This window comes from Oratosquilla oratoria, chromosome 4 (assembly GCF_046742065.1).
Source record: "Oratosquilla oratoria isolate Oo_2021 chromosome 4, ASM4674206v1, whole genome shotgun sequence".
Lineage (NCBI taxonomy): Eukaryota > Metazoa > Arthropoda > Malacostraca > Stomatopoda > Squillidae > Oratosquilla > Oratosquilla oratoria.
This window is the reverse complement of record NC_134780.1, coordinates 3,121,565-3,148,665: the sequence shown is the minus strand read 5'-3', so window position 1 is coordinate 3,148,665 and position 27,101 is coordinate 3,121,565. Positions and strand designations below refer to the sequence as shown.

The window sequence follows — 27,101 nt, the reverse complement described above, 5'->3', positions numbered from 1 at the left end:
GGAGACCCATGGAACCCAGGTGACGGTAGTGGCCACAAGAGAGGCCCATAGGACACTCAGGGAAGACTTTGTGTTGTTGTCTAGGAATGATATGGGGCAGTGTGGATGAGGTGCTCATTGTCTTCTGTGTTATGGTTGCAGTTTGATTCTATGGCCAGGACTATTCTGAGCTACTGCTGTCTGAAGAGCTGGATAGTGTTTTGATGCATGTGTGCCAGTGTGGTTCTTATCTATCCTTAGAGTGACCCCTCTGGGAATGATGTTCCAGGATTGGGAGGGGAGTATTGTTTGGTGGTCTGTTTCATGATCTTGCTTCATGATATGGTGTTGAATGTGATCCTGTATGGACATATCACATAGTACAGATGGCAGTCTATTGTATATGCTTCAGTGTGTGATAGTCTTACTATTGATGAGTGATAGATTATACAGGGATCATGACCAAAAATTCCACATCTATAGTGTGAAATTGGGAGAGTGAGGATGGTTCCATAACATGTTCATTGAGACTAAATTAAGAAATGGCAATTCCATAATCTTCCTAAAAATTCACAAGGGAGTGGAAAAATGTGTCAAAGAGTGAGAAAGACACATGAAGAGTGATTAGTTTGTTAATGGATGTAACATGGTAAAACAAAAATGAGACAGCATTGGAGGAGTGTTAAAAAAATAATAACATAAGAATATAGAAGAGCTAGAAAATGATATGCAAGAAAAAGAACTGAAAATGATTTGCAAAAGGATGAACTTAATAAGAGTAAGGATCGCCCTAAACTATGAGTATTCTACAGATTTGTGAATGGTAAGCTAAAGCACAGTAAAGAAATATCCAAGTTGAAAGTTAAAGAGATACTTTTCAAAGAAACAAGAAAGCAACCTGCAATGATGAATGACAACATACTGTCAGTTCAGTATTCAACAAAATCATAACTAACATAATGGTGAAAGTTCATGAAGTGATCATATTACACAAGAACATGGAACAGAGAAAGGCTTCAGGACCAGATGTTGGGTATCAAAAGAGTGTAGAGAACAATTGGTGAATAAAATACATAAACTGATTACATGGTCTTGGGAGGGAAAGGAACCATCAGACTAGAATTCTGCAAATGTACTAGTATTCAAAGCAGGAAACAGGGAAGTAGGGAAGGGAAGTTATAGACTAGTGTTCTTGGACAATATTATAGGTAAATTGTAATAAAGTCATAAAAAATGAATGGAATATTTGTAGGAGAAATGATCACATTGGATATAGAAAAGGAGTCTTGTGTTATCAAATGCTAAATTTTTATTCATGAGTGCTGTATGAGAGATAGGTTGGGTGGATTGTGTATATTTGGATTTGGAAAAAGCTTATGACAAGGCACTGCAGTAGGTAAAAGAGTTATGTGACAGTTAACAGTAGTGAGAGATGAAATGTTGGACTGGGGAGAGCTGACTAGAGGTGCTACAGGGCACAGTTCTGATACTTGTAATGTTTTTACTCCATATCAATATCGTCATTGGAATAGGTAGCTATACAAGTTTATATGCAGGTGATGGCAAGACAACAACACTATATTTTTTACTTGAATGATCTATGGGACAGTCCAGTGGCTGTTGCCGTTTACCTGGGAGCTGTGGATCTGCAAGAGAATCTTGGGGCAATAGGTCGTAAACTGCTACAGGGAGACCCAGATAACATTTATGAATGGAGCCAGAAATGGAAGATGAATTTAAATAAAAAGAAATATGAAATCTTGGAATTAGGTCAGAAAAAAATATATATTTGAAGAAGATATGAATTGGTACATACAAGAGGAGAAGGATTGAGGGATTTTAATCAAAATATCAACCACCTGATAAACAAAATTATTTACTGCTAAACAAGACATGGCATCATGAGACCATTCCCCTTTAAAAGTATTGGAATTGGGTAATTGTTCAATAAGATATGACCACTATTTTTCTTCTAAAATTACAATTAGACTTATAGCAGCTTTATCCCAGTCCACTCAGGGATTTAATCTGTTGGCATAATTAAATACTGTGGTATTTCCAGTGTCCAGAGTGGCTTGAAAAACCCATTCACCTGAGAGTGCAACCCAAAATCACAAGATTTCATGGTTTCATATAATTTAAATGAACTCCATCTTCATCTTGAAGAGAAATTGCTATCAATTTAGAATATGTGGTGGTGGTGTATTAATATAACCATTGTTTCTCTCTCCATTTTACAGAGGAGGATGATGAATCCAGTTGTGGCTCTTTGCCAGGCTCATTAAGTAGTTCCGGCCGCAGCCACTTTCACAACTTCCTCCATCTGGATATCATGGCCAAGAGGCTCTCAACTTCGCCTCTGGTTCACCAGCCCATTCCAACTGTAATACAGTCGTCCAACATCATCACCAATGGATTCCACACCCCAGAGCAGTGACTTAGATAATAGGCTTTGGTTAAATCCAAAGTCCTTGAATATTTTAAGGAAGCTAAGTTCACCTCTGCATTTTCTACCACCACTGGAGTATTGTGTAAAGAGGAAATGACCAAGATTGTCATTTGTTCTTAGTATTTATTTTATGCAGAGTTAAATGATAACATTTCATGAGGTCAGTAGGAGTCCCAACCAGCTCATTAGTTCATATAGTTGGACAGCTGCTGAATGGCTCCATATCTATCAGGAATTCAGGAAGACATATTCTTCTAACATACTAGGGAGGGAAAAGTTACAATTCTCAGTGATATATATTTATTCACAGGTAGTTATAGGCATTCATCATAGGCTCTTGCCTTAGCCCTTATGCACCATTTTCACAAACAAAACAAAATGCATTAATCATAGTATGCCATGTGTGTAGCTGCAGAGTCAACTGTCCACACTCCCACTATTTTTCACAAGCTTCAGTCATTCATATTAGCATCATCCAAATTATGTTTAGATTTTTCATTACACTATCAGAAAGAACTATACACTATTTTTTTTCTCGTACATCTCTCTTAGAGGATTTATGATTTCCAATAGTGTTGCCACAAGTCTCACTGACTAGAAATTCACAATCTCACAGTGGCTAGCAGTAGTTCTTGAGCCTTCCCATAGGTCTCAAGGAACATTGCAATATTAGTGTGGGACTCTGTCACGGGTTTGTAGTAGTAGTAGTAGTAGTAGTAGGATGAGTAGATGGAAATACAGTTGAAGTTGATAAAAAGAGATCTTGGGCCCAGTCTAGAGAATGTCAACCCTGTAGGGCTGTACCTCTATATGGAATTGAGAATGTTGACAGGTTTTGAAGATGAGTTGCAGAGAAACCATCTTTTAGGAATACCATTTGCAGGTAAATATCATTGATGAGACTCATAATTTTTTGGAATCATCCAAAATTGGAAAATACTGGAATTTGACTCAAAACATGATCTGGTGTACAGTCATTGAATTATGAAAAAAGATAAGGCTGTGACAAAATAAGTGGAGAAAGTAGATTGAGCACAGAAATGATCTGTAGCACAATTCCTTTAACTTGATGTTATAAGATAAAATTGAAATTATATGCAGAACCACTTAATTTGCTTCTCAGAGTGGACACAGTTTTGAAATATTTTATTACTTTACCCTTAGTTTTTATCTTCCATAAATTTATATATATATATATATATATATATATATATATATATATATATGTTTATATATATATATATATATATATATATATATATGCAAAGTAGACCACTTGGAAAAAGAAACTAACGAAGCAGAGCGCTTTTGTATATTACATCACTGAAGATGTAATATATGAAAGCGCTTTGCTTTGTTAGTTTCTTTTTCAATGTGGTCTACTTTGCATAAGTGAACACGTGTACCCGTGTTCTTATTAGCTTACATATATATAAATTTTCCCCACCAATGTACTTATCTAAAGTACGACAATTCGTGCCACAAGGGTTCATTTTTTTTTCATGGAATTGTTCTGTCACTGTACTTATGAGCATTCAAGAAGATTCTAAACAATTTCAGTAATCTTCATGTTTCCCAAGTTTTAATGTAATTATTATTAAACAATTTTTTTTATTGTTTTATCTGTTATCATCCACATTTTATGATAAAATTGAGAGTGAGAGATTAAGGAAGAGCAGTATCCAGATAGAATTAAGTTTTTATGATTTTATGAAAGACAAATTTGTTGTTAATTTTTATGGCAGGTACAAGTACCTTGGTTTGATACTTAAACAAGCAGGTAATAACTCAGAGCTGGGACAGTGACTTTACAATGTCTTCAGGATGAAATATCACATCTATTCACACCTTCGTCTTCACAGCTGTTCTTACTGTCAGTGCAAGAACTATTCATATTTAAGTGCTACCAGTCATCAGTTTTGTATAATAGTATGTACACCACCTCAATGCTTTGCTCAAAGACTTGAACATATAAATACACATTGGCTCAACAATGTAGTTTACCATTCTCAACTGCAAATTCAGCCCTCTGATTTTGAGTCCTGCTCAGAATTGAAAAAGTTCAATATCGCTGCACTGCTAACTGGCACTCCAAATCTGTTGGGCTAGAAGTTAAGGGTGTAGTTTGGACAATATATGAGCTCTGAGCTCTCATCCAAGAGGGTAATGGCTGTTGATTATGTGTCCATCATGTGATCCAAGACTGTGGTGAATAACACACACACACACACTACACACAGTGACAAAAATGGCACTTACACTGTCAAATTTGACATACAAACAAAGATGGGAGAAATTACATCTGTCAACACTGAAACAGAGAAGAGAAAGAGGTGATTTGTTGACCATTTACAGGATTATGAAAGGGTTGGAAATTCTCTATAGAGACGACTTATTAAAGTGGGACAAAAGAGAAACGAGGACACAAAAAGAAACTAAAGAAAGACAGCTACAGAAGAGACCTGAAAAAAATTGCTTCTCACATAGTGATTGATGTCTGGAAATAACTAAATGGAGAAACAGTGAATGCCAAAACTATACATGATTTTAAGAATAAACTGGATGTGGAGAGATGTGAAAATGGGTCACTAGGAGCATAGCTCTCATCCCGTAAAATACAACTAAGTAAATACACACACACACACACACACTGGAACAGAGAAGAGAAAGAGGTGATTTATTGACCATTTACAGAATTATGAAAGGGATGGAAATTCTCGATAGAGATGACTTATTAAAGTGTGACAGAAGAGAAACAAGAGGACATGAGAAGAAACTAAAGAAGGACAATTACAGAAGAGACCTGAAAAAGAATAGCTTCCCACATTGAGTGATTGATGTCTGGAACAAACTAAATGGAGAAACAGTGAGTGCCAAAACTATACATGATCTTAAGAATAAACTGGATGCGGAGAGATATGAAAACAGGTCACTATGAGCACAGCTCATCCCATAAAATACAACTAGATAAATACACACCATTTTGTAGAATTATGAAAAGGATGGAAATTCTTGATAAGGATGACCTACTAAAATGGGACAGAAGAGCTACAAGAAGACATGAGAAGAAACTTAGAAGGACTGTTATAGAAGAGATCTGAAAAAGAATAGCTTTCCACAGAGTAATAGATATCTGGAATAAACTGAAAGAGGAAACCGTGAATGCTAAAACTACATGATTTTAAGAATAAACTGGATGCAGAAAGATACAACAGTGGGTCACTACAAGCATAGCAAGATACAACTAGGTAAATACACACAATAATATACTGAATCCAAAACAATTTGGGTTTAGACATGTGCCACTAACTTGATTTGTTTTTACTTGAGGCGAATAGACATAATGCAAGAAAGGGATGGATGGGCTGATTGTGCTTTCCTAGATTTACAAAAGGCATTTGATAAAGTACCACACAAAAAGCTACTAAGAAAACTTGAAATAACAGGAGGTTTACAAGGAAAGTTATTGAAATGGATGGAAGATTTCTTGAACAGGAGAAAAATTAGGGTGATACTTAGAGACTTGGCTACCCCCCGTGTAAGGAGGAAAAAGCCTTTGGTATATGTACTTAGAGACAAAACCTCAACCTTGGAAGAAATGATAAGTGGAGTCCCACAAGGTTCTGTATTAGCTCCGATAATGTTTGCCATATATCATCCCCTAACACAAATACAAACCACAAGTAATCTGCTCATAGTACAGGAAATTGTCTTTGTGTGATAAAAATAAATACATTTACAGACTTTCCTATATTGATAATTTGTAAATTGAAGTGAGACTGGCACTACATTCACTTGTGAAGTAAACTTGTTTTTGTCTATTTTCATAATTTTTCATACCACTTTTCATACCATTAAAGCATATGCCTTTTGTATAGAGCAAATTGTCTTAACTTTTTCATATATCAGAGTTGTATATATAAGTACGGGATTTCCTGTACAATAAGTCTTTGTTATACGGTACATATGCGTTCCTGAAAACCTTACCGCAAATTGAAATTACCATATACGGAACCCATTATAACATTATTATATAATAATAGGATATGGCAGACGTATCTTCTCCCTGCTCTTTCCACCTTCAAAACACAAGCGGACACCGTATCTGTGAATTTTTCTTACCGTAAATAGAATCGAAGATAGTAATTACCAAATACCGTAAATGTGAATTTACTGGATCAAGAATTACCATATAAGGAGGACTCACTGTATTACCACCATAGTCATCCACTTGCCCACTGTTATACTTAAACAACCAGAAATGTACAATCATTATCCCTTCCCCCAACTTGTACACCATTTCCCATACAGCAAGGTACTTTCTTGTTGTATATTACCATTCAGGAGGCAATGTTGATAGCCTTCAAGTTATATAAACTTTCTGTACATGTCTTAAAACACAGGGAATATGTAGATGGAATTCATATTGACACCAGCCTGGCCTATTTATGGGAATTAAGGGGTGGAGTTGAAGGTGATATAAGGCATGATTGAAGGAGGGTAGCAGAAAGAAGGGACAGTAAAATAAAAAATTTACTTAGTACTCCTCTGAGTGGAAATTGGTCTCCAATGGTAAGAAACTGTATGACCAATCCATAGGAATGTCGGTGAAGCCCCTAAAATATTGAGTACATATAATTTAGGAAGTCGGTACACCAAATGAGGCTACACAAATTTAGAATTATATATACAACTATCCTTATTTTCACTTCCATGGTTATCCATAAATTTACCACTACAACCACATAGGCATAATAGATGAAAATGTCTCAAACTTCAATCTCTTCTTGATCAATTTCATCTTGTTTTATTGGTTTAATTTATTTTCATAGTTATTTACATATTTCTATGCAGTTTTGTCATTGTAGTTACTAATTGATTTATCAGAAATAGTTTTAGTCAGTTTTTATGTGCAGGATTGCAAGTGTTGAAATACACTATGACCATCAACATTCACATTTACTTGAATATGTGCACCTTCATAATCTCACAGATACATAAAGTATACATTGACTCTTTTAATGACATGCAGCAGCAACTAAGGTATATAGACTTTTTCTTAATCTTAGCAGAACACTTCGGTGTGCACTGTAGATAACAGTAATTGCTTGTGTTTGCCAACAGTTACATTTCCATCCCATAGTGTTGCCATGACCATTGCACAGGACTAGAACATTGTTCCAGTATTGTTTATTATTTCTTATTTAGATTGATAGACATGTTATTATCCATGTCATGAATTAGATACTGCAACTCAGGTTTATATTTTGCAAAGGCTGATACAGAGGTAAGGTTTTGCAGCAGAATCTGGTGCTATACTTTGCTTGACAAAAATTCCAGGCATATATCTTGATGTCAGAGCTTACTAAATGTTTTTCTGAAAGGTTTAATATTAAGTAAGTCTTCTGCTTGAGAGCTTTGAAAAAAAAGACTTCATAGAAGACTTTTACACTGTCTAGAAAGATGGAAGGCAAAGTTGTTCTGCTTGCTTTGAGAAATGTTGATAAAACATTTTTAAAACCAAATTAAATCCTCTTGTTCAGGAAAAATAACCTGATTGATATTTTGTGCAGTAATAGATAAAGCAATAAAATTATAGGTAATTATTTTTTTATTATATTGTTCATTTTTCATAAAAAACTGCATTGTAATTCTTTTAATTGGTACAAATTCATCAAAGAGAGAAAAATATGTACATATTCATATAAGAGCACACATGTCAGGTAAAATATATTTAGTTTTTGTGCCATACCTCCTCATTTGTGAATTAGCAGCTGAAATTACACTTTGCACTGTGGTCATGATTATTTTGAGATAAACCATTTGCCTTATGTTTCCTGGGTACTATCAACAAATCTTGCATTCATTATTTCTACAAGAAAAAAAAATGAAATTGAGCTTATTTGCTGAATGTTTATGTCTTACCATATTCATTGAGTAATTGGTGATTCGGTACTTAAAACATTAGTTTCCAAAGATGAGATTGATTAGACAATCCAAAAGGGGTCAAACTCTTGGGACCCTCTGAAATGGTAATGACCCCCACAGGGGCGGTACAGAGTATTAATACAGGTGTGTGACATCCTGTGTTGATATGGAAAAGGACAGCAATGACAACCAGCCATGCTGCACCATGGAGCATGTTGACATTAATGCTTTCTTTAATGTCCCTATTTTGTCTACATGGAATCATTGAGAAGCAAGTTTGTTGAAATTTCCAAACCTAATGTCCCTCAGGTAACTTGATAACAATATCTCAGGGTTGAGCTACCACACTATATACTAGAGCACTTTTGACGAGCTGGCCCAACACATATACAAGCTGACATAAACTGTTATCATTTGCTAAATCATTTTTATATACTGTACATGTATGATGTATGCATTTTTTGTAGTGCTTTTGTATGTGTTAGGACAATCTAATATGTACTTTTACATACAAGTTACACCTGTACTTGGATTGCTCATGTATTATAATTTGAACTAAAGGCTCAGTGTGCACTACATTACAAAACTAAATGCATAGGAGAACTCACTTTGAGACCAATTGAGAGTGAGGAATGTTTTTTTTAATTATCATGTTGACCTTGTGTCAGGATTAGGTGGTATCTGTCCAAGTTGAACTACCCCACTTAAAGATAGTATTTAGGTATGTTTCAGTACAGTACACAATTTTCAATGACATTCAGACTTGGAGGTCTCAGCAGTATTTGTTCTTGTGGCACAGTCTGAAAAATGTAGTCATGTTGAAATGCTATATGTAGCTCAGTACCCTGTTTGATAGCTTCTTAAAGCATCCAAATATACCACTTTCACTATTAATTGAAAGATTGTCTTTCTGATAAATATTACCACTATTTCTCAACTTGGTGGTGGTTTAGAAGCAAAGAGCCATACTTTATAAGAAATATACAGTAAATTCTATTAATTGATGTGTGTCATTATTCAGCTTCATCAATGTGGTTGCAAAAATCAGTGTGGAAAAAGGGCCTGTATATGTCACATGATATCATGTGCTCCCAAAACAACCATATTTATGAAAATACAGTGATGCAGTCTTGGTCACCAAGGTGATGTGTCATTGGAGCTGATCGTGTACGACTATCTTTAATGTTGTGTGCGCCAGGAGAGCATTGTGGCGCTATCAGTTGACTTTGGCACTCGCCAGGGGCCCCTACTGTGACATTTCTTGGCATTTTTCTTTATTCATTAAGCCTGCTATGTGATAAATAATTGAGTCTGCTGCATGATAATAATTTGGCAGTGCCTGGTAGTAGATTGCCATTCAATTTGATCTGGAATATAAAGGTTGTTTCATTGTTTTATCACTCCAAAGTAATGGCATTATTCATCCTAAGAGCAGCAACTGCCCATTTAGTAAGGGTTAGATAATAAGTAAACAAAAACAAACGATAATGTTCAAAATAACCACCAGGTCACCAAATCCCAAGCATTTGTTTTACATAGTATGTTCCAAAGTTCATTTTTTTCTGGTTTCATACTGTTATTTATTCAGTGCCTTGTTTGAATCAAATTTTCCATCTCTATAGTCTTGAATTTAAGTGATAATTGTTGCCTTAAATGCTGACTGGAAATCCTCAGCTCCACAGCAGCTGGCAATGGTCCTTGAGCCATCCCATATATTTTTTGGGGAGAAAAAAATGTATTGGACTTGTGTTGTATTAGTGTGGAACTGTTTCTGTGTCAATGGCTTGTGGCAGTATGAGGGGAACAGTTGAGGTTATTAAATAGATATCTAGGACCTGGTCCAGTGATAGAGTGGCAGTTTCTCTGGGCTGCTTCTCAACATGGAGGTGAGGATGTTCAAGCTGTTCAGACATCACTGTCACAAGGCTTTCCTTCCTTACTTATATGAAATCTTTTTAATGTGAGCCAGACATTGTATACTGATTCCATTCATGATGTGTTTGCTCTACTAAGAAAGTGAGGTGCCAGCCAGTGAAAATAAAGACTCCTTTGATTCTGATGTACGTAGCATTGGTTAGCTCCATCAGTGGCACAATAAAGAAATACTAAAAACAGCAAGCAGTATTAGACAACTTAGTCAGTAGAGTTGTTTGAGCACTTGTTACTCTTAATTCTCTGCAGAGATGTAATATTGTGTGCTAGTAAAGCCTTCTTTGGATTAGATTTGTCATGTTAAGATTGTTTATTTAGCTACCCAAACACATACAATTTGTATTTGGAGTGGCCATGTCTTGACTTCTCATATGGGAAATGATAGTTTGAGCCCTGCTCATGGCTTGAAAGCTTCATTAACATTAATGTTACATGTTGTTACTGTCCCTTTTGAGTAAAGGAATGGGGTTGTATGTAAAGATACAGCATTGCATTTAGGCATGTCTATATATTAGCTCATGAGTTCTTGTCAAGGAGGGTAATAACTCTTAATCACAAGTCCAATATGTAATCCAAGACCATGGTGAACTACACATGTTAATGGAATATCTTAGCATTGATTGGAGCCCATTCTTCAGCTTAGTTTGTGTTGAAAGGAATTTACAATCTAGAACATGGTTGTCTTCGACTGAGAGTACTACTGTATTTCAATGCCACAGTGCTTAAGACAGATTTGTTACAATTTTGTCCAGCTTCAGTTACCCACATATTTCCAGGGATCAGCTCCAATTTATTAAATTAAGAAATTGTTATTTCTTGCTGGTTTGATTTTACTTGTTAAATCATTATAAAATTTATTTATTTTGTTATGATGTGAGACATATGCATTAAGAACTGTTCTATCAGGTAATATACTTCGGCACAGAATATGTATTATTGAAACTGTGATAGCACTCAATAATTGGCTTACATATCAATTATTTAATTCTCAAGTGAGGTTTTCAAAGTGGCATTAAATTTGACGAGTTTTGACAACACTGATGTTGCCAGTTTTTCTTGTATCGTGTGTGCTCCAAATAAATAGACAAGAAGTGATGTGCCAGAAGAGAAAAGGAGACAATATTAAGAGGTGCCAGGTTAGGTACCATTTAAGGAAGGCACTAAAACCACTGTGATAGTGCCAACTAATGGGTCCAATATTTTTGCCTTAAACAAAGCTCGAGTGCTATCCTTGTCCTGCTTTAATGTTATATTGTTAGGTATTCGTAAGTGAATGTTATGTGGATATAAATAAAAATATTACAATGTATTGCCATATGTACATAGTGATCATTGAAAATAGATGTGCAGAATATTAGATATTGAGTGAAATAATTAACAAAGTGGTCAATGCAACCTGTAAACTTTGCTTTCTGACCCACTCGATGTGAAGTCAAGTAAAATGCTCAAAATTATATAGGGTGAAGAGTTGTGCCTGATATAGAATCACGCAGTGGAGCATTTTTTAAATGCTTCATATGATCCTTTACCAGACAGACACTAGAGGGGTAGATACTGCATTTGTTAACCATAAAAGTGTTAAATTATATACAATTTGCATTTGTATTTATACTTAAAAATTCCAGTTGATATTTTTAATTCAATAAAGATAAATCTTTATTTTTGAAAAAAGATAACAAGATTACTTGTGAACTGAAGAAAAGCAATAAGGGGCACTAAGTCTGTCATGGATGAGGATAGAAATTTTCTGGGTTTTAGTTATGTTTAGTGTATTGACATTAAAATGATTATAAGACTTTACAGTAAGACAGCAGTTTAGTACCAAGCATAAGTCCATTGGAAATTGAAGTTATCTCAAGCAAAACATTTTCCATATATATATTTTTTTCTATCCTGGTGCAATACAAGTCCTGCAGTTTTTGAGTTGTTTTCATATCCTGCTATTAAAGGAGACGGGTCATTCCGCAGAAGTCCTTTCATGTATTTCTTGAAATTGAGAACCAGGTATGCACACCTGGAACTTGAGAGAGAAATATGATTCACAAATGAAATCAATTTAGATGTATTTCTTACTCTAGGAGAAGGGCAGGGGAGAGGGCTAGGATTTCCTCTAGACTTTACCTCCAGGAGAAAGACCAACTGCTTCCTAGAAATCTGTCACTCTCATAAAGAAATTGCCTAAGTAATTTTTCGTCAATGTCTGGATTTTTTTTTTTTTTTTCTAAATCAAATTTTCATTGCTCCTTGTGATCCAATTCCCATTGTTTTATTTAGTGTCTGAGTAGGTTAAAACTACATTAGGAGGAACATTACATACATTTATAAAATATATTTTTTTTTTTTTTTTTTTTTTTTTTTTTTTTCTTCAATTTCCTGAAAAGTTGGACAAATGACTTAGGCACCTTCTTTATGAGGCTGACGAAATTCTATGTGACACCCCCTGGGATCAACTATCACAAAGGAAGAGAATGCTAAGTGTCAAATGGTGACTAAGACTGGCAGTCACTTTAAAAAAAAACTCCTTTTGCAGCACCCTACTGAAAAGATTATATGCAGAAAGTGAATATTCTCCCCAGGACATTCATCACCTTTTGACATCACTAAAATATCAATTTCATCCAAGAGCATCTCCACCGCTCAAATCCTCATTGCTATCGGTGGTTCTACTTATCAAGAATATTGTGGTTGGTCACTGTCACCATGCAGTTTGGATGAAACCAGACCACTTCGAATTTTCGAGGTGATTGTATTTGGGGTGAGGTGGTTGGGGGTGGGGGGGTCAGTTTGGCCTACTGTCAGTCCTTATTGTGAAATGCTATGGCAATTCCTTCTACGCAAAGTTTTGGGGCCTGGTCACTGTCACCGCGCACACTTTGGATGGGATCGGAGCACTTATTTTCGAAATCTTTTACGATTTTCTGTCAAAGTGGGGCCAATTAGGCCTAATATAAATCCCATTTGTGGAATGCTACGGTGATTAGTTTTACGTCGTAAAGTTGTGGTACCTGATCACTGTCACCGTGCACAATTCATGTGGGATCTGAGCACTTTTTCGAAGTATCTTACAGGTTAGACCGGTGACGATTTTCAGGGAGGGTGGTGCACTAGGGCCTACTGTCCATCACACTTGAGGAATACTACGGTAATTCATTTTAAATGATAAATCTGTGGGACCTGGTCACTGTCACCGTGTATAGTTTGGACGGGATTGGAGCACTTTTTTTGAAGGATCTTGCAGGTTAAACCGGTGACGATTTTTGGGTAGGGTGGTACACAAGGGCCTACTGTCCATCACACTTGAGGAATACTACGGTAATTCATTTTAAATGATAAATTTGTGGGACCTGGTCACTGTCACCGTGTATAGTTTGGACGGGATCGGAGTATTGTGAAGTTTCGACCCTAACTACAGTTACCTGTGGGGCCCTTTCAGCCGAAGCTGGCAGGACGTACGACGGGTTTCACATCTGCCTAAGCCCAAAGACGAGATGCTACGACGATTCATTTGCCATTTTAAAGTTCGTGGGAGGACTCCCTGTCACCGTGATCAGTTTGAATGGGATCGGAGATCTTTGAATTTTCCAGATTTTCCATAGACTTGTGACGATTTTTATTCTATTTTATTTCTTATCTTGTTTATTTATTTATTATTTTTTTTTTTTTTGGGGGGGTAGGGGACGAGACAGACTGCGTCTCGCGTCCATATACGTAGTGCAACGGCGATTCCTTTACCAATATAAAGTGATGGGCTCACTGTAACTGTCGTTAGTTTGAATAGGATCGGAACACTGAATTTTCTACCCAAACCACGGGACAGAACCTGTGGGCACTTTCAGGCGACGCTGAAAGGACGGACGTCGAATTCCACGTTCTCTCAAGCCCAAACACGGGATGCTACGCCGATTCATTTCCCATCTTGTCATTTCTGACAGTTTCGGAAGCCGGCAGCCGTTTGTATGGAAAAGGAAGTCGTGCACAGTGACGGCATTTGACTACTTTGCAAATATCCTTCCCTTTTTTACTTCCTCACTTTCCCCGTACCCAATCGTGGATGGAATCAATATTTCGATTTTTTTTTCACATAATTTGGCTGCTTGAATGGAAAAGGAAGTCTTGCACAGAAACGGCATTTGACTACTTTGCAAATATCCTTCCCTTTTTTACTTCCTCACTTTCCCCGTACCCCAATCGTGGATGGAATCAATATTTCGATTTTTTTCACATAATTCGGCTGCTTGTTTTTGGCAGCCATCCCACCCCCCTTATTGAGAACCGCCTTGTGGTGGTGGTGGCGGATGTTTGTGCCCCTGTGACCTGGTGAGCGAGGCTGGATGGGCTTCAGTCCCTGCACTTCCCTATTTAGGAAGAGAGGGCCATCCTTGCTTGCAAATTCACTAGTAAAGGACCAGACGAAATGGTTCCTGGAGCTTGACTGCCCGTACGGGCCAACAGTGCCGCCCACCAGTAGAACCACCTTATGAGGTCCTGTCTTGGGTGGCTGGGAGTCTGGATGAGTCTTTAGCAAACTTTCGAATCATGAGGAGCCATTTTTTTTTAAACTAATGCCTCCCATGAGGACAAGGTACAGTCATCCCTCGTTATTCGCGGGGGATACGTTCTCAAAACCCCCGTGAATGGCTAAAACCGCGAATATTTGATTGATTGATTTTATATTTATTTAATTTTATTTATTTTCGGGAAGAATCTACGGAATATCACAGCCGAAACTCGCAATCTCGTGCTTCATTCTAGCCACACTTCTAACCGTTGAAACATGCTTTAAATGTCTTCCACGTTTAATAATTTCACTTTTCACATATCACCTCTGGTGAATTTAATATCTTTACTCTAAAGTATCATACACACACAATAGTCAGCAGTGACGCCTGGCCCGGCGCGCGCAGTCGACAGTCAACCGCGGCCAACGATTGTTGGTAGGCCGCGCCTACTGCGTCGACGCACTTGCGCTCTGACTGATGCAATTGAACATAGATCTAGTTTTTTTTTGCTATTTTCGGACAAGCTTTTGCTGATATTGGGGAAAATTTGGTACTGATCAACAGGAAACTGATGAATGAACAGCTATAGAAAAATTAATCATTCTGCGATTATTCATCTTAAGATAGCATGGGCCGCGGGATGCCCGCGGGATGCCCTTTTTTTAAATTGAAATCCGTGAATAGTCAAAACCGCAGATAAAAACCCGCGAATAACGAAGGATGACTGTACCCCGTCTGCGAAGGCTAGCGGTCGATTCCCTCGTACTCTCAACAGGCAGTAGACCTTGGAGCCATTTAAATCACAAGATGTTTCTATGGATACAGTTAAAAATGTCTCTGGTTCTCGAGGGGCAGTCGACCAGGCCCTTTGGTCTTGACGATGCTACGCATGCGCAGGCTGGAGCTCGCACTCCTTCCGCTGTTTCTCTTGCTGGAAGACCCCGCAGATCTCCCACCGTAGGATGGGGTAATCGGGCCATCACTGTGTGTGTGTGTGGGCCATATAAAAGTTATTAACTTTTTTAATCGAAATTGGTTTTAAAATATTTCACTTTTACCCTGAATAAATACCTACCTCCATTTTACCAGACTTTTATTTACCACTTGTAACATAATCTTTAATACATGAATAACTTTTATATGGCCCATTTACCCCAGTGATGTCCCGATTATCCCATCCTGCAGTCCTAAGTCCTGTTTCGACACCCTTAATCTAATCAATCTCCACGCATCCTTATCACACCACGGTATCCACTCTGCTTTCAAGCCTTTCGGAACAGTTCTCCGCATCCGTCTCTGAATTGATGGCGACAGTCTTTCCAATCGATACTGTGTGACGCTCATATCTGATAATCCTGCCAAAACTGCATCTTTGTCTTTATTCCATATTAATTACTTTATTTACCATCTTGTATAGGAATATGGGAAACAAAACTGTAATCTCTTCATGTTTTATTATGTATCTAACAGAAAATGTAATCATCTTCTGCTAGCTTGATACCACTCTAGATATAAACATTGGAATTGTACACATGAAAGAATTAATTATAAAAAATATTGAAATAAACTTCTTGTGTAACAAGAATGGAATGTTAAACATACTACATTCACCCGTAAATTCAGTCTTGGTTATTACATGCATACAAAACACAAAGGCTCTTGTGAGGTGTTGGCCGAATCCAAACGCACCTTCTCCCTCGACTCGAATAATAAAATGTTTATTATCTACCTCAGCCCTTTCAGTAGTCAACTGAGTACAATCTTCTGAAGTTTGAAGAATTATGCCCAAGTTTGGGCTGAAGAGGATTGAGTTGATCATTTCATTCCGATTGTCAATCTTAAAAAAAAAGAATAATCGTCAGGTAATTATAATTTTCGCTCGAGTTTCACTAATTGGAAAACCCTCGCAGTTGCTGGCAACGGTCATCGGTCATCAGTTCTTTGGGGAAACAAAAATTGGATTGTTGATTGTTTTAGGTCTGTCACTGACTGAAAATGGTAGGAGGGTAACAATCACAGATTGTCAACTCTCATGTGTGAACAAGTGTGAGAAATACAGTTGAAACTGAAAGAGAACTTGGACTAAGTCCGAAGGCCGAGTGCCAGCCTCTCAAGGCACCACTCCCTGAGGGAGGTCAGGGTTTTGAAAATGGGCAGCGTTTCTGTATCATGCAGCACCACCAAATTATCAGGCATTGTCTTTAAACTATGTCATCAGGTCAAAGTATTAATTCTTTTAGTATATTCATTAAAAAGACTGCCTTACATCACACAAAGGGCTCAGCAGTCATATACGTACAAGGTGGTTTGTTCAGCTTGATAACGGATCAGATTTTACATAGACCAATCGGTCTGTTGTTATGCAGTCTTCATACTACATTGTATATACCATGCAACGCATATCAATTTTACAAGCACCAAAAACATTTCTGGGGATGAGAGAAGATGGAGGTTAAGGCAGGGAAATATTCATCATAAATGCATAGTGCATTGTCCACTTACGACGTTTGTCTGCACACATGCAATGCTTGCACTCGGAACACAAAGAAACATGCATACTAAGAAAATTCAATAGAATTTGTATTTCAGGATATATTTCATATGTTTTTAAAGAATATTTAGCAAGACGATTTTCTCTGCTTCTGGCAGTGTGGGCAGTTTGTTCTGGATTTGTTTCATTTAGTATCATCAGCAGCTGCAGCAGAGGTGAGCACCGCAATGAAAAAAAAGAACATCCGTATCCGCAATTCCACAAACCTGCAATTTCGCCGACGCAATTCCGCAACTGTGATTGGAAAACTCTGTTTCGTTACCGCAAGCCTAATGGCCTCATTTCATGAACAGGGAATATCTATGATTTAATTCTGGACCAATTAGGTCAGTTAATTAAGTCAATTGACATTGGACTGTTTATTCCTTGCTCACAATGCTGTGGGACAGCTCCTCTTGAATGAAGTGCAGACCAAAAATGCTACGTGAAAATATTATTATCAGTTCCATTTTTACTAGCCAGACTATTTATAAGACACTTAAATTTAGTAAATATTTTGGTTGATTAGCAACACTGCACAGCGCAGCACCAGCGGACCGAAATTAACTTTATGCGTAAAGTTGTTGCGGAAACGTATAGCAATGATCATCATATTTATAATTTTCACGCCTAACAATATTCCCCACCCAAAAAACCCACACGATAGTATTCTTTAGTTCTAACGATTCCCACGTTTGAAACCAGTACTCTAACATTACTGGTAATATCCGCTAATAGTGATACTGTACGAGAGGTAACAATTCCCAATGGTAAGAATATTGACAAAATCATCGTCAATATATATTAATCATGTTAGAGCCGCCCATTTCCTAATGAAGTTCAACATATTGACACAAGCTGTAGTTAGGCACGTAGTCATAATAAAGTGCACATAAGCAGGACAAAATCGCGTGGCCTTTGTTAAAAGAGTTAGTTTTCTTTTTATCCTTAATATATACCTACTATTAACTTGAACTGGAGCATCCATTTACAGATTATATTTTTATGGGGTTAGACAGTCCCTTTCCAGGACTTAAGGGGCTGTCTGTACTGACCTAGAGACATTGTAGGAACAAATTTGGGCCTGGCCTATTTGTGTCGTCATTTTGACACTGGAATTTATGAGGTAATCCACAAATCCTTTCCCTTCGGCTTGAAGCTTCGAGATACTTAAGACACGAGTTTTGATAAGAAGTTTGATCAATTTCTCTCCATTTCTTCCCTCCCTCAATTCCTATTCCTTTCCCTTCCCTCCCCTTCCTTTTTTCTTTCGTAAGCCAAGACTAGTTCCTTCTGCAGGAGGCTGCTGTAGACGTTCGTTCGTATGTTTATCTATTTATCTCATTTTGTTTAATTCTGTTTTATTCTATCTTATTTAATTTGTTATTTTATGTTAATTCGTTTAATCTTATTATTTCTATTATATTATATTATTTGTATTTATGAATAGAATGTGAGGACGGAAGTTTGGTTCCCTCGGACAAGGAGGAAGGGCGGCATATCTTTCGTTAGTGTCTCAAGCCACGCCAAGTACAACGGAGCGGAGACCGTTCCTTGCACCGGGATAGGTAGTGTCCTGTGGAAAGAAACAACAATTTATTTTTATTCAGTCCTCTACGCTGATATAATTTTTAGATAAAGATACAGAAAATCAAAAGTGTAACTCTTAAACGCCACACCATAGACCATGAGTTGATATACAATATAGTACTTTACTCTTCAGGGTAAACACAAAAACACTTGATAAGCAGAAAGTCGGAATTACAGCAAGTAGTTAGACATGGTGATTACCTATACTGTACATACTGGTGATTACTTAAGAAAAAAACATATACTTACATGACGACCAGGGCTGCGTCGTGCGAGTGCTGAAGGAGTAGTTCCCTCAATCGAATATGCCTGTTGGTTTTGTCTTTCAGGGCCGTGAGTTCAGCCTCCGAAATTATATCGGGACGGTGTTCTGAGGAAGCAGCAGGCAGGCAACACATGCAAAAGAGAGTACAGATAAGCACAGGACACGGAGAGAATGATTGTTGCAAGCAAAACAATTATTTTAACTTGCCGTTCCTTCATATGAAGGCAAAGTCGAGAGAAAACATAAAATGTCAGTAAACTGTTGGAAATAAAATTGCATGTCTAATTCTTTGCTTTCAAAAAATGTCAAATGAATGTAAAATTTTATTATAAATGAAATCACATGTCTAATTCTTTGTTTTCAAGAAATGTCAAATGAATGTAAATTTTTATTAGTGTTAATAGACTCGACCGTGCAGCTGGTGACGGAAAGTGACACTTCATTTAACAAAGCATCGTAACTCAAAGAAAAAATGTTAAAAGAGGAAAAAAGACTAATATGCTCTGCAAACAGCTTCTATCTCAGTTCAGTTGTATGAAAGTGTCACAGTTCCAGAAGTTTACAATTTAGGAAAGCTACGGATTAATTATCAGTGAAATCCATGAACATAACAGTAACTAAGGTTGATATTACATAGAGTATTTAGATGTGTTTGCCGATTTGACGTCATAACGGTGGTCATATAATCGAAAAGCTGTATTTTCAACACAAGTACCCTACTAATGAAGCGCAGTTGAAAACAAATCCTATATTTAAAGCAAAATTATCGTATTGGCAAACCAAATGTCAGTATTCAACAGATGTAATATCAAATTCCTGTTTCAGATGAGTTGGGAGCCGACAGACGATCACCTCGTGATATTTAATACCAAACCCTCGTATGAAGCAAAATTAATTACGGGTGTCGAGCCTACTTCTCTGCCTCATCTGTAGGCCTTCGAATACAGGATCCCATGTGCTCTCTTGGTTTCTGCCTCAGCACCGATTCTTTTATATGAAGAAAGCGAATACCATTCTTCGATATCATTAAACTATCTCTTTCGCATAAAGTCCTCCCAACCATCCCCACCACTCATATTGTTCGTGTACTTTTCGGCCCTTCAAAATTTCGACAGACGCTCACACTGTTCCTTTCCTTTTGGCACGGGAATGTCAGATTTGCTTTTCATATTCATTAGATATATTAAGGCATCTTCCACTCATACCTATCAGTGCTCACTATGATCACTATGCAGCACCCTTGTCTATACCCCTGCTGTGCTTTAGCCGCACAATCGATAAACCAAGTACCATCTGTTATCATTCAACGGGAGTTCTCTTCCCCCTTATCATCCCTCTCCCTTCCGTTATCCATATATACACAGACGGCTCCAGTTCTGACCGCGGAGTAGGTTTTGCAGTCGTTTCTCCTACAGGCGCAGAATCTGGAGCTATCGCCTCCTTCACTTCAATCTTTAAAGCTGAACTCTTCGATATTTTCACCGACTTACACCCTATTTCCAAGTTCCTTTCCTTCCCTATGGTCACCATATGCAGCGACCTTAAATTCCCTTGCATTTTACATTCCCGCTCATCCGATATCGAACGAGCCGACGATGCAGATCGAGATGCATCACCAACCCTCTCGAACGAGCCGACGATGCAGATCGAGATGCATCACCAACCCCTGTCTCTCTGTCTGCTTCTTGTTCATTTCATCTCTTGATCAGCGATATAAAACTTGTACAAACGTTAGGAAGAACACCCGAAAAAACAAGTAAAGCCTAAAAAACATGTTGATACGTTTAAGAATAGGGTATTTTTGTTTCTTTCGTGTCTGATGACAACCCTCACTGAAACCCATATTCTTCTTGTATGTCCTGCTTACTCAACCATTTGCATCAACCTCTTTTTTCTTATCATTCTCAAAGTTACATTGTATTTTGTTTTAGAAAAATCGATCCCTTATCTTCTTTCCATAATTTCCATCTAAAGACAATCCTCTTTTCCTTATATAACCCATCATACCATACACACCTAATGGAACACCCCACCCATTCCCGCAGTTCAGAAACATCACGCTCCCATATTCATTCGCACTACCAACCCAAACCTAACAGTTTCTCTATAGCCCCAGTGTGATTTTCGATATCCGCGTAATATTATTCTCATCGATATACTGGTGAATTGAATACAAATACAAACCCGATCCCTTTTGCGCACAGTTGTATTTATTTGTTTATTGATTATTTTTTATTCATTTGTTTATTAACCTGTTTATCTATTTACAAATTCACTTATTCATTATTTTTTATCATTATTTCATCTATTTATTTATTGTCTATTCATTTATTGAATTATTTCTTAATAGCAGATATGAAACTCAAAGAAATGTACCCTGGCGGTTACAAAGCTTTAAGGATCGCAAATGGTTTTACTACATTGCAGATCCCGGAATCACTAACCTTCGCTGGAATTCTGGGTGTCTCGGACTCTGAAAGGACGGATGAGGCTCTCAAAGGCTTGACTGGACTCTGGCTGAGGTGGCTTCTGCACATCTGGGATGATGATGACGTCAGTGTACTCTATACGGAATTTGCAAAGGAGCTCTGCCATCCTGCGAGCCTCGGAGGCGAAGTCTACCTGAAAATATATGAACAAATGAATAAATAGATAAGAATATAACAATAAATGAATAGTACTATTTTTGATAATCAGCGAGAGAAGAGTAGTGACTATAAATGCTGCCTTGAAAGAGTGCTAAAGGTTGTGACAGGTTTCCAAGTGATTTGCAAATGGATAATCTATACATCGCTCACAGTTACAGAGACTAACTGAGCCATTGGTAGCTACAATAAGGAAAACAAATTTGAAATGAAGAATCGAATATTGCCCTAGCCGGCGAAGAAAACCTGAGTGTTTACAATTTGAACAAGAGGGCCAGTGTCCCAAGGCCATAAACCAACCGACCCCCTACCGCATGACGAGTAACGGCAATGGACGCCCCACACCCCTCCTCCATCCTCCCCCGCAGGGGCTAATATGACCGAACCCAATCCCTACCTCCCTATCTATCTCTATCTCTCTCTCTCTCTCTCTCTCTCTCTCTCTCTCTCTCTCTCCTTCTTCCTCCTCTTGAGCTGTTCTCTTCCCTCTATTATTTTTTTCATCTCTCTCCCTTTCTTTTCATCTCTCTCTCTTCCTCGTATAATCCTTCTCTTCATCTCTCTCTCTCTCTCTCTCTAATCCGCAAATGAAATATAATCCCTTGCAATAAAAGATCTGACAGCCCAGCATTTACTTGTAATTGGATAGGATAGTGGTAGCAATAGTGTTAGTTCTTCTTCTATCGCCTAATTACCCCGTTTCCTTTCTTAACTGTAGCGTAGTATAGCAAACACAAACAGCCTCGTTAGGGCCAGTAGGCCTGCTGTCGTTTGTTCTTCCTTTGTGTTCCTTTGTGACATAAACTCCGCAACCACACAGGGCGGTGGTGGTAATGCTGATGATAGGTTTTATGCTTTAAGCCAAGCACTGGGGTCAGCTAAGTACATTCAGCGTTCTAAAAAACAGTTTGGTTACTCATACTCTTACATTTCCTTAGGAATAAGCAACATTTTAAACTATGCCAGTTTTTCAAACTACATTCATATCGTGCAGCCACACAGGGGGCTGGTAACGGTTCTCGGGCCCTTTTTATATTCCTCTTGAAGAAATTTGGATTGCTGCTTGTATTGTGTAAGAATGGAATTGTTTTACACTCAGTGGTGTCTGTACCCGTGGCATCGGTCGTGGCTGACCTCATCTCAGCCAGTCAGAAATATCACCATGCTTTAAGACCTTTGAATTCAAACAGAACTTACTTTGCTGTTGGCGAGGCAGAGGACCCTCAGCTTGCAGGCAGCCCAGACGCTTCTGGTGGTAAGGATGTAGGGTAGGAGTATCGTCAGACCTGCGACAATCAAGGAATTAAGAAAATTATTTCGTGAAAGATCGCAGTTCCACTAGGCATTATATCTCATCCTTATATCACCCACTTTAAAAAGACTACTTCTGCTGCCACAGCGATGTGGTTACTCAGCTGTATCTCACACAGGTAGAATGCAGAAGTACTTGTGAACTGTTGGCGACAAAATACAATACAACCTTATCCCTCCCCACCTTACAAAAGCTTATCCACTTCTTTCCCTGTTCCTTCTTATGCTACTGTTTTTACTCCTTCATTCTCCTTCCTTTCTTCTCTTCTTCCTTTTCTTTAGTCATATCCTCAATCCTTTCTCAATTTCCTCCTTCCTACTCTTCCCGCTTTTTCTAATTCTTCTCTTTCTCGTTCACACTCATAATCACACTCCTCCACCACCTGTTTATACCAGAGCTTCCTAAGGTCGTTCTTACCTCCATCGTCGTAAAGCCACCAGACGTCGATGGTAGATCCTGAGGGTCGTTTTTTTGTAAATTGGAGCATGGCGTCGATCACCTGAGGGGCGGCCACTTCTCCACTAGGACCCCGGAAGACCCTGGTGCGCTCTTTCTTCCTTATCATTCCTTTTGGAAGACCCTTCAATCGGGTCTCAGTTTTGAGAACTGGAGATTTGTTGGGGCTAGCTGGACGGGGAAGGGGCAATGGGGAAAAGGTTAGTAGTTATCAAGAGGTTGGGGGGGGGGTCGTAGATACCGGGTCGTCTGGGTAAATAAAGGATTTTAACAACAGCCAATGGTGAAAGTATAAACATAGATTCCTGAAACAGATTTCTATAATTTGTGAATCATATTAAGATTTTTTTCTATCAGTTGGGTGGGGGAATTTCTTGTTGGCATATATATATATATATATATATATATATATATATATATGTATATATATATATATATATATATATAATTGTATTTGCTTTATCCTCAGAATTTGGAAAAAATATATGAGAAATAAAACTTAGTAAAAGCGGATGTTATAGTCATCCATATCAGAATAATGAATTCTTAGACCAAGTGAAAATTTATTTGACGTCACGTCGCCGCACACCTGGCTCCTAGAGGACAGTTGGTACAAAATCTTGTGAATAAATTTGTACTTAACATCCGGTGTGAGTGAAGTACAAACAACCCAGTACAAGTTCTTAACGTCTTATCGCAATATAGAAGTTCTAGGCCTCGAAAACAAACAAGCCAGCAAATATATAAAACTTTCTAATCCAAGAAAATCCAAGTAATCAAGCGAAAAATCTTCTAAGCTCTATTTCTATCCTGAGAGAAAAACTGGTCCATGATCACAAAGCAAAGAAGAGGAAGCACTAATTTTCTTTGTCTGCCAAATACGCAAAAATCGTATCCAAGAGAGGCAAAGGGGTTCATGCTAATTACAGGACAGTAATGGGGGATGCAACTACAAAGAAAACGATACAAAAGAAGAGGTATTGGGAAGAGATACCATGTCTGACTTCTGAGACCCTGACTTAGGCTGGGCCAGCGTCGGTTCTTCCTCATCCTAACTAGATCCCCATAACGGAGCTTGGCAGACGTGGCAGGGTCTTCGCGAAATGTTCGAAGCACTGCTGAGAACAGAGGCCAATTGCTTTTTGAGCACCTGGTGGCTGGCGTCTTGCATTGCCAGAAGTTCGCCAAAAGTCTTGCGGTATCCTCAATTGCTAATGAATGGTACCACGGGATACTAGTGTTATGCTTTTTATATTACAATATATTACTAATCCTATATATAATGTATATATATGTATATATATATATATATAAATATATATATATATATATATTGCTATAGTTGGGTAGCAGATCCTCTTTTAGGCAAATGTCATTAAAATTTGCAGCAGCTTCTGCGTTCACAAGTTTTTTGCTGACATTCTCGACTTTTCTTATGTTGGCGCGCTGTGTCGTGCTAAGTTCTCTAATGACCTGGCCAAATAGCATTGGTGGTATAGGTAAAGGCATGGAAATTATCTTCTTATCTTCTGCATAAACATTAAGAAGATAATTCCCATGTCTTTACCTATACCACCAATGCTATTTGGCCAGGTCATTAGAGGACTTAGCACGACACAGCGCGCCAACATAAGAAAAGTCGAGAATGTCAGCAAAAAACTCGTGAACGGAGAAGCTGCTGCAAATTTTAATGATATATATGTATATATATATACATACATATATATATATGTATATATACATATATATAGTTATATACATACATATATAGATGTATATATATACATATATATGTTTATATACACATATATAGACAAATATATATGTATATACATATATATATATATATATATATATATATATATATACATATATATATATACATACACATACACATATATAGACACCTATATATACATGTTTACATACACACACACACACACACACACACACACACATATATATATATATAGGAAAAGGTAAGGATGTTTTTGGGCTTTTATGGATTTGGAAAAGGCTTGTGATATGGTAGACAGGAAGGCACTGTGGGAGGTATTGCAGATATATGGGATAGGAGGGAAGCTATTACGAGCATTAAGAGTTTTTACGAGAGTAGTAGAGCTTGTGTCGGGATTAGAAATGGAGAGAGTTAGTGGTTTGTGATAAAGGTGGGACTTCGTCAGGGATGTGTTATGTCGCCCTGTTTGTTCAATTTATACATGGATGGGGTAGTGTGAGAGGGTAGTGGGTCGGGGATTGGAGATGGTTACAGAAAATGGAGAAAAGGGGGAGATAACCCAGTTCTTGTTTGCTGACGACACTACGCTTGTAGTAGGATCAGAGGAGGGATTGAGGAAGTTAGTGACAGAGTTTGGGAAGGTGTGTGAAAGAAGGAAGTTGAAGATAAATCTGGGTAAATGTAAGGTGATGAAATATACAAGGGGAGAAAGTGTCAGCAGGACTGAAGTGAGCATTAAGGGAGAGAGACTGGAGGAAGTGGATAGTTTTAGATACTTGGGTGCGAATGTGGCAGCAAAGGGAGGAGTGGAGGTGGAGGTAGAATGTAGATTGAGAGAAGCGAGTAAATGCCTTGGTGGATTAGAATGTGTAATGAGAAATAGACATCTGGGAATGGATACTAAGAGGAGATTGTATGAAGGAGTGATTGTGCCAACAGCACTGTATGGGGCAGAAACATGGACCATAAGAGAGGAGTTTGAATATGTTTGAGATGAAATGCCTGAGAAGTATGATAGGGTTACTAGGCTGGATAGAGTGAGAAATGAAGAGGTGAGGAGGAGAACAGGGGTGGAAAGGGAGTTGGGAGATAGGGTTGATGAAAGAGTATTAGGATGGTTTGGACACATGGAAAAAATGAACTAAGAAAGATTAGTAAAAGAGGTGTGGAAGGCAGAGGTGGAAGGAGTGAACATGAGGGGGCGTCCTAGGATGCGATGGATGGATGGGGTAAAAGGGGCATTGGGAAAGAGGGGAATGTCTGTTGAGGAAGGACGGGAGAAGACAGAAGATAGGGGTGAATGGAGAATGGTTGTGTGTGAATGATGTTGTGATGCATGAGGGGGAGTGGGTTGTGGATGGGGAGTGAGAGAGTATGTATGAGAAATAAACTGACAAAGCACGAAGGGATTTGTCCCTGTCTTCTCCTCTTCTGCATGAAGGGGCAGAGGGGGGGGGGGGTCGCCGAATTATTGAAGCGGCCTTGCTGTGGATGTTTTGTGTCTTGCGACACTACATCTGATCCAGGGGAGTGGACAAGATGCAGGGATGACTCGTCATCCAGGAGGTGCCAAGATAGGAGGAAGGGGAGAGGGTGGAGGGGAGTGGAGTATGTAGGGAATGGAATGGGTAAAAGTAATTTCTATGTCTTGTCTTTTGGCTACCTCCCGTGTAAAGGGGAAAAACTTTTGTTATATGAATATATATATATATATATATGTGTGTGTGTGTGTGTGTGTGTGTGTGTGTGTGTGTGTGTGTGTGTATACGGCTGTGGGG

At 38.1% G+C, this 27,101-nt stretch overlaps 2 protein-coding genes across 11 annotated transcripts in view; one reads left to right on the top strand and one right to left on the bottom strand.

Moving 5' to 3' along the window:
* Ttd14 (TRPL translocation defect 14) overlaps positions 1-3,661 on the top strand; it is a 184,498-nt gene extending 180,837 nt beyond the window's left edge. For 3 of the 6 annotated variants that reach the window (XM_076183416.1, XM_076183418.1, XM_076183414.1), the window contains exon 13: positions 2,220-3,660. In XM_076183416.1, coding sequence (XP_076039531.1) covers positions 2,220-2,416 — 197 coding nt within the window. In that variant the 3' untranslated portion in view covers positions 2,417-3,660. Of the gene's footprint in view, positions 1-2,219 lie in introns of all 6 variants that reach the window. The other 3 variants (XM_076183422.1, XM_076183415.1, XM_076183420.1) reach the window with 3 other exon arrangements.
* Positions 3,662-16,224: 12,563 nt separating this feature from the next.
* LOC143024586 (bumetanide-sensitive sodium-(potassium)-chloride cotransporter-like) overlaps positions 16,225-27,101 on the bottom strand; it is a 77,765-nt gene continuing 66,888 nt past the window's right edge. For 3 of the 5 annotated variants that reach the window (XM_076183411.1, XM_076183413.1, XM_076183412.1), the window contains 5 exons: positions 23,547-23,756; positions 23,015-23,103; positions 21,617-21,794; positions 19,157-19,277; positions 16,225-18,893 (listed from right to left, as the gene is read on the bottom strand). In XM_076183411.1, coding sequence (XP_076039526.1) covers positions 18,758-18,893; positions 19,157-19,277; positions 21,617-21,794; positions 23,015-23,103; positions 23,547-23,756 — 734 coding nt within the window. In that variant the 3' untranslated portion in view covers positions 16,225-18,757. The remainder of the gene's footprint in view (positions 18,894-19,156; positions 19,278-21,616; positions 21,795-23,014; positions 23,104-23,546; positions 23,757-27,101) is intronic. The other 2 variants (XR_012966289.1, XR_012966288.1) reach the window with 2 other exon arrangements.